General features: G+C 39.7%; 1 protein-coding gene across 1 annotated transcript in view; it reads right to left on the bottom strand.

Moving 5' to 3' along the window:
• The window catches only part of slc35e1 (solute carrier family 35 member E1), an 18,813-nt gene extending 4,347 nt beyond the window's left edge, over positions 1–14,466 (bottom strand). The window contains exons 1-5 of the mRNA XM_061975893.2: positions 14,099–14,466; positions 6,227–6,297; positions 3,263–3,400; positions 2,804–2,929; positions 2,483–2,728 (exon numbers count right to left, since the gene is read on the bottom strand). Coding sequence (XP_061831877.1) covers positions 2,483–2,728; positions 2,804–2,929; positions 3,263–3,400; positions 6,227–6,297; positions 14,099–14,426 — 909 coding nt within the window. The 5' untranslated portion in view covers positions 14,427–14,466. The remainder of the gene's footprint in view (positions 1–2,482; positions 2,729–2,803; positions 2,930–3,262; positions 3,401–6,226; positions 6,298–14,098) is intronic.
• Positions 14,467–19,379: the final 4,913 nt, after the last annotated feature.

Here is a 19,379-nt window from a genome sequence, read left to right on the forward strand (position 1 = left end):
GGCCTGAGCTCATCTAAGATGGACTGATACAAAGCGGAAAAGTGTTCTGTGGTCTGACGAGTGCACATTTCAAATTGTTTTTGGAAACTGTGGACGTCGTGTCCTCCGGACCAAAGACGAAAATAACCATCCGGATTGTTATAGGCGCAAAGTTGAAAAGCCAGCATCTGTGATGGTATGGGGGTGTATTAGTGCCCAGGACATGGGTAACTTACACATCTGTGAAGGCGCCATTAATGCTGAAAGGTACATAAAGGTTTTGGAGCAACATATGTTGCCATCCAAGCAACGTTACCATGGACGCCCCTGCTTATTTCAGCAAGACAATGCAAAGCCACGTGTTACATCAACGTGGCGTCATAGTAAAAGAGTGTGGGTACTAGACTGGCCTGCCTGTAGTCCAGACCTGTCTCCCATTGAAAATGTGTGGCGCATTATGAAGCCTAAAATACCACAACGGAGACCCCGGACTGTTGAACAACTTAAGCTGTACATCAAGCAAGAATGGGAAAGAATTCCACCTGAGAAGCTTTAAAAATGTGTCTCCTCAGTTCCCAAACGTTTGCTGAGTGTTGTTAAAAGGAAAGGCCATGTAACACAGTGGTGAACATGCCCTTTCCCAACTACTTTGGCACGTGTTGTAGCCATGAAATTGTAAGTTAATTATTATTTGCAAAAAAAAAATAAAGTTTATGAGTTTGAACATCAAATGTCTTGTCTTTGTAGTGCATTCAATTGAATATGGGTTGAAAAGGATTTGCAAATCATTGTATTCTGTTTATATTTACATATAACACAATTTCCCAACTCATATGGAAACGGGGTTTGTAGAATGTGTCAACGTGCATCATCACGATATGACAAAAGTATTAAAAGCCATATCGTAGGCCAAATTTATATTATTCATATCGTCTAGATTGAGCAACCCGACCGTACAGCGCTGTCTTGTTTTGACGCCAATAAAAGGCTTATATGTGTATTTGTCATCCTGCCGCATCATCATTCCTCCGACATTACAACACTTTATATTCTTATCTAACAAAGCTGGTGCAGTAAATTTGTCAGGTTTATACTGTCATGCTTTTATTTTGAAGATTGTTTTGCACACTAGACATGAGTTATGTTGTGGTTTAGAAATAATGACTATCGATATGGGCCCTGCGATGAGGTGGCGACTTGTCCAGGGTGTACTCCGCCTTCCGCCCGATTGTAGCTGAGATAGGCTCCAGCGCCCCCCGTGACCCCGAAGGGAATAAGCGGTAGCAAATGGATGGATGGATGGACTATCGATATGAACCAGGGATGTCAAAGTTAACGTGTGTGATAATAACAAAAAGTTATCACAATATCATGTATAAACGCAAATTATTCATGCAATCTATTTTTCATTTTTGACCACACAGTGCACTCAGTCATGTTTATAGATGTGTTTATCATTGGTGTACATCATAGGGATGTAACAATATAAAAATCTCACAGTACGTTACCGTTACGATATTATTGAGGTATTGTCAAAAACTAAAGGCTTAGTAAATATGCCATAGTGTGTAAAATGAATTGGCAGGAATGTTTCAATTAAACACACCTACTGTAATTGAACACAAACATAATGCTCAAAGGTTCTAATCATAATTATTACTATAAATAAGTATTTTTAAGTGCAAATATTAGTGCACGAACATCAAGTATTTCAAGTAAATGTAATTTAGTGTCTTTAAACTGACAATGTAAACATCCAGTTTAACAAGCATAAAACAATAACATTTAGCCAGCCTATATAATAGCGTAAAATCCTACATTGACGGGAGTAGTCCAAGTTTAATACAGTCACATACCACGGCATTATTGCTAGCATTTTGAAACCAAAATGCCACGATATTTACATCACCCTTACATCCCTAGTACATCAGCATCTTATCTGCGATAATGTTGTGAAATTGTTTCAAGTGTGCATTCATACTATACTTCAACCAAGTTTTAATCAATGACGTGCATTCAAGTAAAACTAAATAATATTTGTGTATGAAATTCTGACAATAAAATTGCATTTCTGTCAAAATATTGGGGTCTTTTCTGAAGTTAATTTAATTTGTGTAAGCAAGTGATTAACTGATTGATCAATATTCAACATAAACTGAAAGGTGTACTCAAAACACCAGATTAAGATGATTTTTTTGTGTGTAATATGTAATATGAAGTCATACAATATAATTTCTGTATATTAAAGTAAAATTTAGTTTTCATGCTGGCTAGGCTGAACACTGTAATATGTCATTATATAATGAACATATAGTTGGCACCTATTATGTAGTCCTGGGAACTGTGCTTGAGTAAAACCCGACATATAAGTGTTCATCCATTAAAATAATGGCTAGATATCATACTTAAGAGCTATCCGATATGATATCTTCCAAAATTGCAAAGCATATACTTACACAGCAATGATGCACATACACAACGTAATTGAGTTAGGGTGACTTGCCTTGTTGTAGAGGAAGACCCCGACTATGGCCGTCATCATGCCCATCACATTGGTGAGTGACACGGGGTTACGCAGCATAAACAGTGAGATGCTGATAACCATAATCCTCTTGGTAGCGTTTGCCACGGCGTAGCTGAGCGGGCTGACCAGATTAAGCACGCTGAAGGCGATGACGTTCTGAGCAAAGTTGCAAAAGCCACTGATGAGCAGGAGAACGACAGTTCTGGTCCACCCCGACATGTCCCACTGTGAGGGCCACACAAAAGGCGTTTAGGGTTAGAAATCCAATTCTTTGAAGCACATTATGAAGTGATTACACACCAGATCGTCGTTGACAAGAAAGACAGAGAGGTCCACCAGCACCCAGGTGGGCAGCATGAATATTACTGCATTGAAGCCCAAGATGTTGAGCAACCGCAGGTGGTGGATTCGAGTGTCACGCAACACCTAAGGAAAGAAAACATGAATGTTGTCTTCTCACAAGGATAAACAGGAATACAATTTATCCACTTAGTTAACGATTTTAACAACCTCCAAATGGAAGTTTGCCAACTGTAATAAAAAAAATTAAAAAAAAACTTTAAGCAGCTCTAATGAAAAAGAAATCCATCATATGCCTGTTTCAAATTTTGGCTTGATGATTTTCATATGTGAAACATTTGAGGGGGAAAAACACCCACAATAAAGTAATGAAACAGAGCAGATGTTGACCTTGCATGAAACCGTTACATAATGAATGTATTCATGTCACAAAAATGGAAACAATTTGACTGTATGTACCTTTTTGGAGAATATATTCTGTAGGGAGAAGCAGAGCGTGGCAGCCAGAGCACTGATGAGACCCGAAACGTCGAAGGACAGCTCTGTCACTGTGGCCAGCAGCACACCGCCAATGATGGGGATCAGAGATATGTACACCTTCCGTTTTGAAGAAGCAATAAAACAAAACAAAAACATTGGAATATGAATGATTTGTATTGACTGTTCTATAAAACTTTAAAATATTTTTAACAAGTATTGAGAAAATGTAAAAAAAAAAACACATTATACTAGTTTCAGCTGGTATTTGCACAGCAAAACAGTACATTAAAAAACTATTTTATTCACACCTAAACACATTAATTAGAGTAACCACAAGCTTTGTAGCTAACCACTATATATGAATTACAATTTAACTGAAAAACAGTATTTAACACATTAAGCATACAGCTGCTATGCTAAGCTGTAACAGCACACTAGCATAATAAATTCTGACCAGGCAGCACAGGTAGCCTACTTTAGTTCCATTTTGCAGTGACATTATAGCGTCCTCAAATATCGAAACATTTAAAGCAAGACCAAAGTTTATGAATGTTTTAAATAAAAGTAACATTAATAGATTTATAAGACCTTTCAAAATCGTATGTAAGACCTTTTATGGGCTTTTAGTAAAATTTTAGACATTTTAAGGCCTTAAATTCTAATTGTTGGATTTAAGACTGTTTAAAAGTTATTTTAAAGATCCTGCGGATACCCTGGCTGCTTGGGCTCAACTATGCAATTACAAATGAAAACAAGTGCACTGGCCCACAAAGTAAAGCTACTGCAGGGACAAGAAAACAGGAAGTGAAAACTAGAACATAAGAGCGCAAAACAGGAACCAAACACTAAACATTAAAACACCAACAAACTTAAACTAAGACATGACCTGCAGTGACAGATTGTGACAGGAGAGGCATATTTTGAATTTACCAAGGAGAACACCAGTCAGAGTCTCAGCAATTATTTTTGCAATGACCTGATCACTGACCGTATAACAACCTGTGCCGCTTTACAGGTTGTTATACGCGGTTGAGGGTAAAAAAAAAAAAAAAGTCCATACAGTCAAAATAAATTGCGTGGTTAATTTGCGGGTATACATGATTAAGGGGATTATTTTTGTGTGATTAATCACGAGTTACCGTATTTTTCGGACTATAAGTCAACGTTTTTTTCATAGTTTGGCCGTAGGCGACCAACGACGTATACTCCGGAGCGACTTATGTGTGAAATTATTAACACATTATTGTAAAATATCAAATAATATTGTTTATCTCATTCGCGTGAGCGACGAAGAAAATGTCCGCACACACACATCAACAATCGTCACTCACACGCCAACCAATAAGAATTTGGCGGGGGCGGGTCATGGCAGAAGTGCATTGTGGGCCATGATATGCTAACTGCTATATGCTATACGCTACTGCCGTAGCTATTAAAATGGATCACATCAACAATCGCGGTAACTTATAAAAACTGAGAAGGACTGAACTAAAATGGCACCGAAAAGGAAATCATATACTGCAGATTACAAGCTGGACGTAGTGAAATATGCTGCAGAGAACAGCAATCGAGCAGCAGAAAGAAAGGACGCTAGCGGGGCGCATACCAGAGGCGACACAGAGGAAAAAGATTTCATCGGATTTAGCGATTAGGAGTCACAGATTGTTTGGTAAACGTATAGCATGTTCTATATGTTATAGTTATTTGAATGACTCTTACCATGATGTGTTGCGTTAACATACCAAGCACGTTCTCAGTTGGTTATTTGTGCGTCATGGCGTGGCGCAGTGGAAGAATGGCCGTGCGCGACCCGAGGGTCCCTGGTTCAATCCCCACCTAGTACCAACCTCGTCATGTCCGTTGTGTCCTGAGCAAGACACTTCACCCTTGCTCCTGATGGGTGCTGGTTAGCGCCTTGCATGGCAGCTCCCTCCATCAGTGTGTGAATGTGTGTGTGAATGGGTAAATGTGGAAGTAGTGTCAAAGCGCTTTGAGTACCTTGAAGGTAGAAAAGCGCTATACAAGTACAACCCATTTATCATTTATATATGGCGTACACTTATTCAGCCTGTTGTTCACTATTCTTTATTTATTTTAAATTGCCTTTCAAATGTCTATTCTGGTGTTGGATTTTATCAAATAAATTTCCCCAAAAATGCGACTTATACTCCAGTGCGACGTATATATGTTTTTTTCCTTCTTTATTGTGCATTTTCGGCCGGTGCGACGTATACTCCGGAGCGACTTATAGTCCAAAAAATACGGTAACTTATTATTTTTGGCAGCCCTAGAATATTCATAAACTCAAGCACTGTTTGTCTAGCTCCGTGTTTCTCTCCAGGTACAAAAAGCTAATAAACTTTTCTTCATTTCAAAATCAAAAGTCCACATGAACATAATGAGGGTGGCATCAGTTTTTACAATATGACTGTAAGGCATGTACAGTATATTATGTTGAGCGAGCACTTGTATGAGATTGTATGCAGTTCAAGGCTCTTGGTCTAGTTATTGCTTCTCAAACAGGATCTGTGGTTGTTGTATCCAGCGACATTCCTAGTCTGGGTGAACACCTAGTGCAAAGGTAAACATGACACCCAGATGTAAGATGCAACAATGAAGGTCTCAATTATCCAAGCTGGTTTTGCTATGTAGAAATAAAGCACACACTATGAGGCAATTTGTGTTACTGAACCATTACACCTCAGATACAAGAAGTAATGCTTGCTGTAGTTTTAACACAGGCAGGAAACCAAATCAACTTAAACAACCACATTACCAAACTACAGTAGTTTGGAAATTGTCAAGTGAAGGTAAAACCACAGGGGGACTTTCCTGTTTTCTTATACCTGTAGTGTAATACAAGCTACGGTACAGTCCCACACAGTGCCACATCACCACTCCTGACACACAGCGGTGCTTGTTTGCCGTGTGTATTCAACTCACCTTGGTAGTCTGCTTCTCTCTCATGATGATTCTTGACAAGAGCACAACCCATATTGGCATCGTGGCTTTGACTGCAAAGAAAAACAAAAAGTTGGAAAACATGACAATGGACTTGTTAAAATCAGACATTAACAATAAAATCAAGTCTGCACTCAAAAATAAATTGCATTGGTGGTGCAAGTTTGGAAAACATTACCTTGAAAATTCCGCTAAAAATTTTAAACAACAAATAACCTAAGGCGCTGCAGTAACCAAGACTGTACTTTTCGAGTCAGCACTGACAATTAATTATGTTTAACCATCCATCCATTTTTCTACCACTTGTTTTTATTCATGATTAATTCTTAAACACATTTACTGGAAGACTGATTACATAATTAAATTGTCCTTTCGCTGCCTGCTGGGATAATTGATAAATACATAATAACTGAGTCACATTATGCTAGTGGCAAGTTATTTAACAAACAATTAAGTTGGAAGGGAGTTGAGTACAAAATGTGTCACAATCAGTAGCGTAGCGGTGAGTCAGTTCAGTGTAAACAAACAGGCCCAGGTACTCCTTTCAAGGGCTCCATTTAAAAGGTAGATATTCTTCATTCATGTGTTGATTGAATTCCCTATCGACATTGTAAGTTATTATAGCAAGGGTAGACAATTAACACAACATCAGGAGCTACACCAAGAGATTTATGTATGGGCATTACAGTTAGTAAATGTATATTCTATTTTATTTAGATATATGTTTTTGTTGTTTTGGTACAGGTTTACAAACTCAGGGAATAATTCATTGGACAAAGGAGGACTTTGAGAGAAAAGGATTTTAAACGAGTACAAAAAATAAATTACAAAATGCACATTAATACATTTACATTTTGGTATGGGAATTGGCTCCACAAATCCCTGATCGAACATCCCTATTTGTGTTCAAATATACAGTACCGGGTATAAGTAACATTTATCTAGCCCCCGCGACCTCAAAAGGGACAGGCGGTAGAAAATGGATGGATGGGTGCTATTTTAAAATAATTCGGTCGAATAATATTTAGATGATTACTGCACTAAAATTGTGAATGTGAGTGTGAATGTTGTCTGTCTATGTTGGCCCTGTGGTGAGGTGGCGACTTGTCCAGGGTGTACCCCGCTTTCCGCCCGAATGCAGCTGGGATAGGCTCCAGCCACCCCTGGGACAAACGGTAGAAAACTGAATGGATGGATGGTTGCATAACATTAATTAAAACTAATGCAGCTGAAGCCTATCTCAGCTGCATTCGGGCGGAAGGCGGGGTACACCCTGGACAAGTCGCCACCTCATCGCAGCGCCAACACAGATAGACAGACAACATTCACACTCACATTCAAACACTAGGGCCAATTTAGTGTTGCCAATCAACCTATCCCCAGTGACATTTTTTGAGTAAAATTATGACTTTTGTCATAATTTCACCAAGTAAAATTCTGATTATTAATATAATATCGCCGACATTTTAAAGTTTTCTTATTAAATTGTCACTTTTGTCGAGTAAAACTACGACTTTTATCAAAACTGTTAGAGCCATAGACTCTTTCAGGCTGTCAAATTCATGACGTCACTAAGGGATTGGCTCAAGGCCAAGTGCCAGTCTACTTAGGGAGGGGCTGGGATCTTGCTCAGGTGTTGCTGAGTGGAGGCGTAACAGTTTTTGACTGTGTCAGGCTAGTATTTGTTTGCTCCTGTTTATTTTCCATTTTTGTTACAAAGTGAGTTTGATTTACGCGACTGTATGTTAATAAATATTTTGGTTAAACATGGACATCATTCTGGACATCGATTATTAGCCGGCTGCACACGTCTGAACTAGCTTCATTTATATTCGGCAACCAGTAGCAGTAAGAGTATAGGACTTTACCGCTACATTAAGTCAAAAACTGTTGCACCTCCACTCAGCAACACCTGAACAAGATCCCAGCCCCTCCCTTAGTAGACTGGCACTTGGCCTTGAGCCAACCCCTTAGTGACGTCATGAATCTGACAGACAGAACGAGTATATGGCTCTAACAATAACATTGCACACATGTAGGGCTGGGCGATATATCGATATGCGCGATATATCGTGGGTTTGTCTCTGTGCGATATAGAAAATGACTATATCGTGATATTCGAGTATGCGTTCTCACGCAGTTGCTTTTAGCTGCTGGCATTACACTACAGGCTCTCCTCGCTCTTTCCTGTCTCTCCTTCTCACAGACAGCGAGCGCACCTTCTTACATACGTCACATATGTATATGCCGTCGCGCAGCAAAGAGGTAGCAGCATGGCTAACGTTAGCTGTGATGCTAGCGGTAATACGAGAGAAAGAAGGTGCGAATCTGGTAACAAATTAAGGAATAATTAATTCCCCCAAAAAACAGCAGGGGGTGCATCGTCTGGCGGTGGTTTGGCTTCAAGTGGGAATATGTCGAACAGACAACCGTAATTTGTCAAGTGTGGGGCAAAAGTGTTGCTATAAAAAGTAGCATTACTGCTAATATGTAGCATTATTTGAAATGTCACCTGCTAGAGCAGTGGTTTTCAACCTTTTTTCAGTGATGTACCCCCTGTGAACATTTTTTTAATTCAAGTACCCCCTAAACAGAGCAAAGCATTTTTGGTTGAAAAAAAGAGATAAAGAAGTAAAATACAGCACTATGTCATCAGTTTCTGATTTATTAAATTGTATAACAGTGCAAAATAATGTTCATTTGTAGTGGTCTTTCTTGAACTATTTGGAAAAAAAGATATAAAAATAACTAAAAACTTGTTGAAAAATAAACAAGTGATTCAATTATAAATAAAGATTTCTACACATAGAAGTAATCATCAACTTAAAGTGCCCTCTTTGGGGATTGTAATAGAGATCCATCTGGATTTATGAACTTAATTCTAAACATTTCTTCACAAAAAAAGAAATCATTAACATCAATATTTATGGAACATGTCCACAAAAAATCTAGCTGTCAACACTGAATATTGCATTGTTGCATTGTAATGAATGGAATAGCCTACTTGATTTGATGTTCAGTTTATGAACTTACATTCATATTTTGTTGAAGTATTATTCAATAAATATATTTATAAAGGATTTTTTAATTGTTGCTATTTTAAAAAAATCTCACATACCCCTTGGCATACCTTCAAGTACCCCCAGGGGTACGCGTACCCCCATTTGAGAACCACTGTGCTTGAGAATGAACAGTGCTTACTCCGCATGTCAACATCTCCGTTCGGTGCCACACGCCCACACCATCAAAATGCCGAGGCAAACATTTTCAGATCAACACCGTATGAAAAAAATAGTGATTTTTTTAGTTGTGATTTCCTTCTCTGCATGAAAGTTTCAAAGTAGCATATATTAATGCAGTATGAAGAAGAATGTTTTAATGTAGACACATAGAATCATCATACTGCTGTGATTATATGCATCAAGTGTTCATTCAAGGCTAGGGCAAAATATCGAGATATATATCGTGTATCGCGATATGGCCTTAAAATATCGCGATATAAAAAAAAGGCCATATCGCCCAGCCCTACACACATGTTCAGTTTTTCTTGTAAAATTTGGACTTGCGTTGAGTAAAATTACGACTTTTATTAGAACACTGCCAAAATTCTAAGATTTTCTTTTGAAATTGTGACCTTTTTCATATTCCTTCTGTTTCTGTAATATTGCAATATTTTCTCGTAATAAGTATTACTTTCTAAGTGTCTCTTGTGGAATTGTGACCTTTCTCATATTCTTTCTGTTTCTGTAATATACATGTTAAAAAAAAAAAACACAGGTTGGGGGAATAACCTTCCCCGTAGCAGCTCAACAGTAATTAAGCCAATTTGCCAGCTAGCAGCTTAGAATTGGTGTTTTTATGAAACATCCATCCATCCATCCATTTTCTACCGCTTGTCCCTTTTTGGGGTCGCGGGGGGTGCTGGAGCCTATCTCAGCAGCATTCGGGCGGAAGGCGGGGTACACCCTGGACAATATTACGGAATATGTCGAACAGACAACCGTAATTTGTCAAGTGTGGAGCGAAAGCGTTGCTACAAAAAGTAGCATTACTGCTAATATGTAGCATCATTTGAAAAGTCACCCGCTAGAGAATGAAGAGCGTTTGAAACTCCGCACGTCAACATCTCCGTCCGGTGCCACACCAACAAAATGCCGAGGCAACCATTTCCACATCAACACCGTATGAAAAAAGTAGTCCACGACATAGGAGATAACGTCCGCCGGAACCTACCACACAGCGAAGGACGTACACAATTTGATTTCCTATTATGCAGCTCATTTTTATTTGACAGTTATTGAAATATCTTGTGTGACATCATGCACAGAAGTGCACTTTATTTGTTTTAAACTATTGTAGTGGCGTTCTATACAAAAAGTGCACTTTAATTTAGTGTTGTTTTGATATGCCATCTTGAGGACATCATGCACAAAAGTGCACTCATAGCTTGTTTAAAAATGTCTCTGACAATCTTGCACGTTCTGTTTTGAAATGACATGAATGTTTGTGCCACTGCTTAATAACTGTTTAATAAATACAGTGTTGGTCAATTGACTTAGTTGTGATTTCCCTCTTTGCATGAAAGTTTAAAATGAGCATATATTAATGCAGTATGAAGAAGAATGTTTTAATGCAGACACATAGAATCATCATACTGCTGTGATTATATGCATCAAGTGTTCATTCAAGGCTAAGACAAAATATCGAGATATATATCGTGTATCGCGATATGGCCTAAAAAATATTGAGATATTATAAAAAGGCCATATCGCCCAGCCCTAATCTAGCATAATATTGTGAGAGTCCAGTCCATAGTGGATCTAACATAATAGTGGGAGTCCAGTCCATAGTGGATCTAACATAATAGTGGGAGTCCAGTCTATAGTGGATCTAACATAATAGTGGGAGTCCAGTCTATAGTGGATCCAACATAATAGTGGGAGTCCAGTCCATAGTGGATCTAACATAATAGTGGGAGTCCAGTCCATAGTGGATCTAACATAATAGTGAGAGTCCAGTCCATAGTGGATCTAACATAATAGTGAGAGTCCAGTCCATAGTGGATATAACATAATAGTGGGAGTCCAGTCCATAGTGGATCTAACATAATAGTGGGAGTCCAGTCTATAGTGGATATAACATAATAGTGAGAGTCCAGTCCATAGTGGATCTAACATAATAGTGGGAGTCCAGTCCATAGTGGATCTAACATAATAGTGGGAGTCCAGTCCATAGTGGATCTAACATAATAGTGGGAGTCCAGTCTATAGTGGATCTAACATAATAGTGGGAGTCCAGTCTATAGTGGATCTAACATAATAGTGGGAGTCCAGTCCATAGTGGATCTAACATAATAGTGGGAGTCCAGTCCATAGTGGATCTAACATAATAGTGGGAGTCCAGTCCATAGTGGATCTAACATAATAGTGGGAGTCCAGTCTATAGTGGATCTAACATAATAGTGGGAGTCCAGTCCATAGTGGATCTAACATAATAGTGAGAGTCCAGCCCATAGTGGATCTAACATAATAGTGGGAGTCCAGTCCATAGTGGATCTAACATAATAGTGGGAGTCCAGTCTATAGTGGATATAACATAATAGTGAGAGTCCAGTCCATAGTGGATCTAACATAATAGTGGGAGTCCAGTCCATAGTGGATCTAACATAATAGTGTGAGAGTCCAATCCATAGTGGATCTAACATAATAGTGAGAGTCCAGTCCATAGTGGATCTAACATAATAGTGGGAGTCCAGTCCATAGTGGATCTAACATAATAGTGGGAGTCCAGTCTATAGTGGATCTAACATATTAGTGGGAGTCCAGTCTATAGTGGATCTAACATATTAGTGGGAGTCCAGTCTATAGTGGATCTAACATAATAGTGGGAGTCCAGTCCATAGTGGATCTAACATAATAGTGAGAGTCCAGTCCATAGTGGATCTAACATAATAGTGAGAGTCCAGTCCATAGTGGATCTAACATAATAGTGAAAGTCCAGTCCATAGTGGATCTAACATAATAGTGGGAGTCCAGTCCATAGTGGATCTAACATAATACTGGGAGTCCAGTCTATAGTGGATCTAACATAATAGTGGGAGTTCTGTCTATAGTGGATCTAACATAATAGTGAGAGTCCAGTCCATAGTGGATCCAACATAATAGTGGGAGTCCAGTCCATAGCGGATCTAACATAATAGTGAGAGTCCAGTCCATAGTGGATCCAACATAATAGTGGGAGTCCAGTCCATAGTGGATCTAACATAATAGTGGGAGTCCAGTCTATAGTGGATCTAACATAATAGTGGGAGTCCAGTCTATAGTGGATCTAACATAATAGTGAGAGTCCAGTCCATAGTGGATCTAACATAATAGTGGGAGTCCAGTCCATAGTGGATCTAACATAATAGTGGGAGTTCAGTCTATAGTGGATCTAACATAATAGTGGGAGTCCAGTCCATAGTGGATCTAACATAATAGTGAGAGTCCAGTCCATAGTGGATCTAACATAATAGTGGGAGTCCAGTCCATAGTGGATCTAACATAATAGTGGGAGTCCAGTCCATAGTGGATCTAACATAATAGTGGGAGTCCAGTCTATAGTGGATCTAACATAATAGTGGGAGTCCAGTCCATAGTGGATCTAACATAATAGTGGGAGTCCAGTCCATAGTGGATCTAACATAATAGTGGGAGTCCAGTCTATAGTGGATCTAACATAATAGTGAGAGTCCAGTCCATGGTGGATCTAACATAATAGTGGGAGTCCAGACCATAGTGGATCTAACATAATAGTGGGAGTCCAGTCCATAGTGGATCTAACATAATAGTGGGAGTCCAGTCTATAGTGGATCTAACATAATCGTGGGAGTCCAGTCCATAGTGGATCTAACATAATAGTGGGAGTCCAGTCTATGGTGGATCTAACATAATAGTGGGAGTCCAGTCCATAGTGGATCTAACATAATAGTGGGAGTCCAGTCTATAGTGGATCTAACATAATCGTGGGAGTCCAGTCCATAGTGGATCTAACATAATAGTGGGAGTCCAGTCTATAGTGGATCTAACATAATAGTGGGAGTCCAGTCCATAGTGGATCTAACATAATAGTGGGAGTCCAGTCTATAGTGGATCTAACATAATAGTGGGAGTCCAGTCCATAGTGGATCTAACATAATAGTGGGAGTCCAGTCTATAGTGGATCTAACATAATAGTGGGAGTCCAGTCCATAGTGGATCTAACATAATAGTGAGAGTCCAGTCCATAGTGGATCTAACATAATAGTGGGAGTCCAGTCTATAGTGGATCTAACATAATAGTGGGAGTCCAGTCCATAGTGGATCTAACATAATAGTGGGAGTCCAGTCTATAGTGGATCTAACATAATAGTGGGAGTCCAGTCCATAGTGGATCTAACATAATAGTGAGAGTCCAGTCTATAGTGGATCTAACATAATAGCAATTTGCAATATTTTCTCGTAAAATTATTACTTTCTAAGTGTCTCTTGTGAAATTGTGACAGTTCTCATATTCTTTCTGTTTCTGTAATATACATGTTAATAACAATAAACACAGGTTGGGGGAATAACCTTCCCCGTAGCAGCTCAACAGTAATTAAGTCAATTTTCCAGCTAGCAGCCTAGCATTGGTGTTTATGTGAAACAACAGCTGGCTAATTTACTAGTCACGTATTGTTATCACCATTTAAAGTTGTTTTAAGTATATTTCCAGCGAACAGGCCCATATTATGGATGCAGGCCCATATGTTAGATGAATATAGTCCCACGTTAGCCTGAAGAGCTAGCACAACCACATCATAAAACATTCACTCTGTCCCACACGAAGTGTACTCACCGGTGTGCGCGTAGGAAACCGGTACCTTCCATATGCTGAAGTGGGCCGACACCGATGCAAAGTATTTCCCGAAAGCCAAAGGAAGAATGGTCCACCAGTAGTACCTTCTCGGTAGTTCTGTTTTGGGGACTCCCCATGCCCGCAGCAACGGCGGGAGGAACACGACAATGGAGAATATATGAAAGAGAGACACCGTGACCGGGTAGGGGAACCCATTGAGGATGATTTTGTTGATGACGTTGCCGCCCGAGCTGACGGTGTACCAGCACACGCACAGGACAACTATCCGGAAGCCTTCTCTGACCTGAACCCGCTCCACCGCAGCCATCTTTCACAGCGGACTGACGCGTCACCGGCACCACGGAGAGGCGTGAAGAAGAAGCCCGGTCGCGCGCACCACAATAGAGCGCGCTGCTTCCGGTTTTGTCACCTTCACAATAAGACAGCAACAAGGTGAACTGCTTGAAGTGAATCAGGGGTGTCAAAGTCATCTTCCATCCATCCATTTTCTACCGCTTGTCCCTTTTGGTCACTTGGGATAGGTTGATTGGCAACACTAAATTGGCCCTAGTGTGTGAATGTTGTCTGTCTATCTGTGTTGGCCCTGCAATGAGGAGGCGACTTGTCCAGGGTGTACGCCGCCTTCCGCCCGAATGCAGCTGAGATAGGTTCCAGCACCACCCGCCACCCCAAAAGGGACAAGCGGTAGGAAATGGATGGATGGAAGTCCAAATTTTACAAGAAAAACTGAACATGTGTGCAATGTTATGATAAAAGTCGTAATTTTACTCGACAAAAGTGACAATCTTATAAGAAAACTTTCAAATGTTGGCGATATTATATTAATAATCGGAATTTCACTTGGCGAAATTATGACAAAAGTCATCATTTTACTCAAAAAAATTCAGTGGGGATAGGCTCCAGCGACGGTCGCGGGGGGTGCTGGAGCCTATCTCAGCTGCATTCGGGCGGAAGGCGGCGTGCACCCTGGACAAGTCGCCACCTCATCGCAGGGCCAACACAGATAGACAGACAACATTCACACCCACATTCACACACTAGGGCCAAAAGGGACAAACGGTAGAAAATGGATGGATGGAAGTCCAAATTTTACAAGAAAAACTAAACATGTGTGCAATGTTATGATAAAAGTCGTAATTTTACTCGACAAAAGTGACAATTTTATAAGAAAACTTTCAAATGTTGGCGATATTATATTAATAATCGGAATTTCACTTGGCGAAATTATGACAAAAGTCATCATTTTACTCAAAAAAATTCAGTGGGGATAGGCTCCAGCTGTAGCCTATCTCAGCTGCATTCGGGCGGAAGGCGGGGTGCACCCTGGACAAGTCGCTCCCTCATCGCAGGGCCAACACAGATAGACAGACAACATTCACACTCACATTCACACACTAGGGCCAATTTAGTGATGCCAATCAATCTATCCCCAGTGAAATTTTTTGAGTTTATTAATATAATATCGCCAACATTTTAAAGTTTTTTTTATAAAATTGTCACTTTTGTCCAGTAAAAATACAAATTTTATCATAACATTGCACACATGTTCAGTTTTCCTTGTAAAATTTGGACTTCCATCCATCCATTTTTCTACCGCTTGTCCCTTTTGGGGTAGCGGGGGGGTGCTGGAGCCTATCTCAGCTGCATTCGGGCGGAAGGCGGGGTACACCCTGAACAAGTTGCCACCTCATCGCAGGGCCAACACAGATAGACAGACAACATTCACACTCACATTCACACACTAGGGCCAAAAGGGACAAGCGGTGAAAATGGATGGATGGAAGTCCAAATTTTACAAGAAAAACTAAACATGTGTGCAATGTTATGATAAAAGTCATAATTTTACTCGACAAAAGTGACAATTTTATAAGAAAACTTTCAAATGTTGGCGATATTATATTAATAATCGGAATTTCACTTGGCGAAATTATGACAAAAGTCATAATTTTACTCAAAAAAATTCAGTGGGGATAGCTCCAGCACCCCCCGCGACGGTCGCGGGGGGTGCTGGAGCCTATCTCAGCTGCATTCGGGCGGAAGGCGGGGTGCACCCTGGACAAGTTGCCACCTTATCGCAGGGCCAACACAGCAGACAACATTTACACTCACATTCACACACTAGGGACAATTTAGCGTTGCCAATCAACCTATCCCCAGTGACATTTTTTGAGTTTATTAATATAATATCGCCAACAAGTTTTTTTTATAAAATTGTCACTTTTGTCGAATAAAATTACGACTTTTATCATAACATTGCACACATGTTTAGTTTTTCTTGTAAAATTTGGACTTCCATCCATCCATTTTCTACCGCTTGTCCCTTTTGGCCCTAGTGTGTGAATGTGGGTGTGAATGTTGTCTGTCTATCTGTGTTGGCCCTGCGATGAGGTGGCGACTTGTCCAGGGTGCACCCCGCCTTCCGCCCGAATGCAGCTGAGATAGGCTCCAGCACCCCCCGCGACCGTCGCTGGAGCCTATCCCCACTGAATTTTTTTGAGTAAAATGATGACTTTTGTCATAATTTCGCCAAGTGAAATTCCGATTATTAATATAATATCGCCAACATTTGAAAGTTTTCTTATAAGATTGTCACTTTTGTCGAGTAAAATTACGACTTTTATCATAACATTGCACACATGTTCAGTTTTTCTTGTAAAATTTGGACTTCCATCCATCCATTTCCTACCGCTTGTCCCTTTTGGGGTGGCAGGTGGTGTTGGAACCTATCTCAGCTGCATTCGGGCGGAAGGCGGGGTACACCCTGGACAAGTCGCCAACTCATTGCAGGGCCAACACAGATAGACAGACAACATTCACACTCACATTCACACACTAGGGCCAATTTAGTGTTGCCAATCAACCTATCCCCAGTGACCAAAAGGGACAAGCGGTAGAAAATGGATGGATGGAAGTCCAAATTTTACAAGAAAAACTGAACATGTGTGCAATGTTATGATGAAAGTCGTAATTTTACTCGACAAAAGTCACAATTTTATAAGAAAACTTTCAAATGTTGGCGATATTATATTAATAATATCGCCTCCCGCCCGAATGCAGCTGAGATAGGCTCCAGCACCCCCCGCGACCCCAAAAGGGACAAGGGGTAGGAAATGGATGGATGGATGATATGTACCTTTTTTAATGTTTCTTTTATTAACGGATAAAACTGAGGCTGAGCTGAAAACTATATACGTTTTTTATCATAAGTGTTTTATATTGATCGATATCGATCATTATTGATATTTCTTATGACCTATGGAAAATATATACCAGGACAAAACATATTAAATTTTTATTTCAAATGTAACCTTACTCCTCTTAGAATCCCCTCAGTTGTCAAGACAGAAAGGAAAGGAAATGTCAACACAACCATGGAAAATACTCAATCAATGTAAAATTAAAACAAATACTTACCATTAACCTCTTTTAGATTTAGGTGCATAAAACACCCTGGACAAGTCGCCCCCTCATCGCAGGGCCAACACAGATAGACAGACAACATTCACACTCACATTCACACACTAGGGCCAATTTTTTAGTGTTGCCAATCAACCTATCCCCAGGTGCATGTTTTTGGAGGTGGGAGGAAGCCGGAGTACCTGGAGGGAACCCACGCAGTCACGGGGAGAACATGCTAACTCCACACAGAAAGATCCCGAGCCCGGGATTGAACTCAGGACTACTCAGGACCTTCGTATTGTGAGGCACATGCACTAACCCCTGTTCCACCGTGCTGCCCTCAGACTCATCTTTTTTTATTTATTAATGTTAAACAATTCAGAGAATAATTACCAGGACACAGGAGGACTTTAATAATAATACTTTCAATGACTAATTAAGAGTAGTTTTCGCTTGAATTGATTAACGTGGACCCAGACTTAAACAAGTTGAAAAACTTATTCGGGTGTTACCATTTAGTGGTCAATTGTATGGAATATGTACTGTACTGTCCAATCTACTAATAAAAGTTTCAATCAATCAATTGTGTTTGTGTACTGTTGACTTCGTTCTGCTCAAACAAATGTATGTAATGACATAGGACAAGGTACTTATATAAATATTGTGTTGCAGCACGATAGAACAGGGGTTAGTACTGGTGTCTCATAATGGGAAGGTCCTGGGTTTGATTCCTGGGCTCGGGGTCTTTCTGTGTGGAGTTTGCATGTTCTCCCCGTGACTGCGTGGGTTCCCTGCGGGTACCCCGGCTCGGATGTATACTCTAGTACAGGGGTGTCAAAGTTGTTTTAGACCGGGGGCCACATGGAGAAAAATCTACTCCTAAGTGGGCCGGACTGGTAAAATCACGGCACGATAACTTAAAAATAAAGAAAACTTCATATTGTTTTCTTTGTTTAAAAATAGAACGAACACATTCTGAAAATGTACAAATCATAATGTTGTTGTTTTTTTTACACTTAAATGTTGCAGTTAATAGTGTTCTATCTTTATTTATCGTTATTTATACGTTCTTAATAAATGATGTGATAATGTTCAACAGTCAACTCATTGGTTTTAATTTTCAATCTAACAAGATAAAAAAAATTATATAAAAATCAAATTACAGGATGTTATTTATGTAGTTTGCTAAAAAAAAATGTTTTTACATATGTAGCATCATCTACTAAGATACAAAGACTTACTGTTGCGACATCTAGTGGACACATTTACAACAGCGGTTTCTTTCATTAAAAATTTCGGCTCATTTTTATACTTGGCAAACTCATCCTGCGGGCCGGGTAAAACCTGTTCGCGGGCCTTATGTTTGACACCCCTGAAGTAGATCCTCGTCTTCCTGTGGATGCCTTGTATTTGAGGTATACTAACGCAGTGTCCAAGGTGTCATTCTCGACCACAGCTATTATATTAACATTTTCCAAAAATAAAATGTATGTATTAATTGGATGTTTCACTAATTTGCTTTGCTACCTATAACTCAATGCTAAGATTTTTTTTGTCGATTGTTTTGTTAAGTTAGCTATCATATATTTACTTACATGGGGTTGGTTTTACCATCTTTAATGCGCAAAGTGTATCAAAGTGGCCCACACGTCCTTCCATTTGTACGTCTCTTAAGCCAAATCTTAAGCACCCATAGGGCCCAAAACTGGCAATGTCTCATTATGTATAATGACTGTTTAATTTGAAAGTTAGCCGTCTGAAATTTCCCAGGGGAGTTTGTACAAGTTTTTTTTAATATATATATAAAAAAGCATTGTGTTTTTGATTCCAACAATGTTAGAATAGGACAGAAACATAAGGC

The sequence above is a fragment of the Nerophis lumbriciformis genome, linkage group LG14, assembly GCF_033978685.3.
Source record: "Nerophis lumbriciformis linkage group LG14, RoL_Nlum_v2.1, whole genome shotgun sequence".
Classification (NCBI taxonomy): domain Eukaryota; kingdom Metazoa; phylum Chordata; class Actinopteri; order Syngnathiformes; family Syngnathidae; genus Nerophis; species Nerophis lumbriciformis.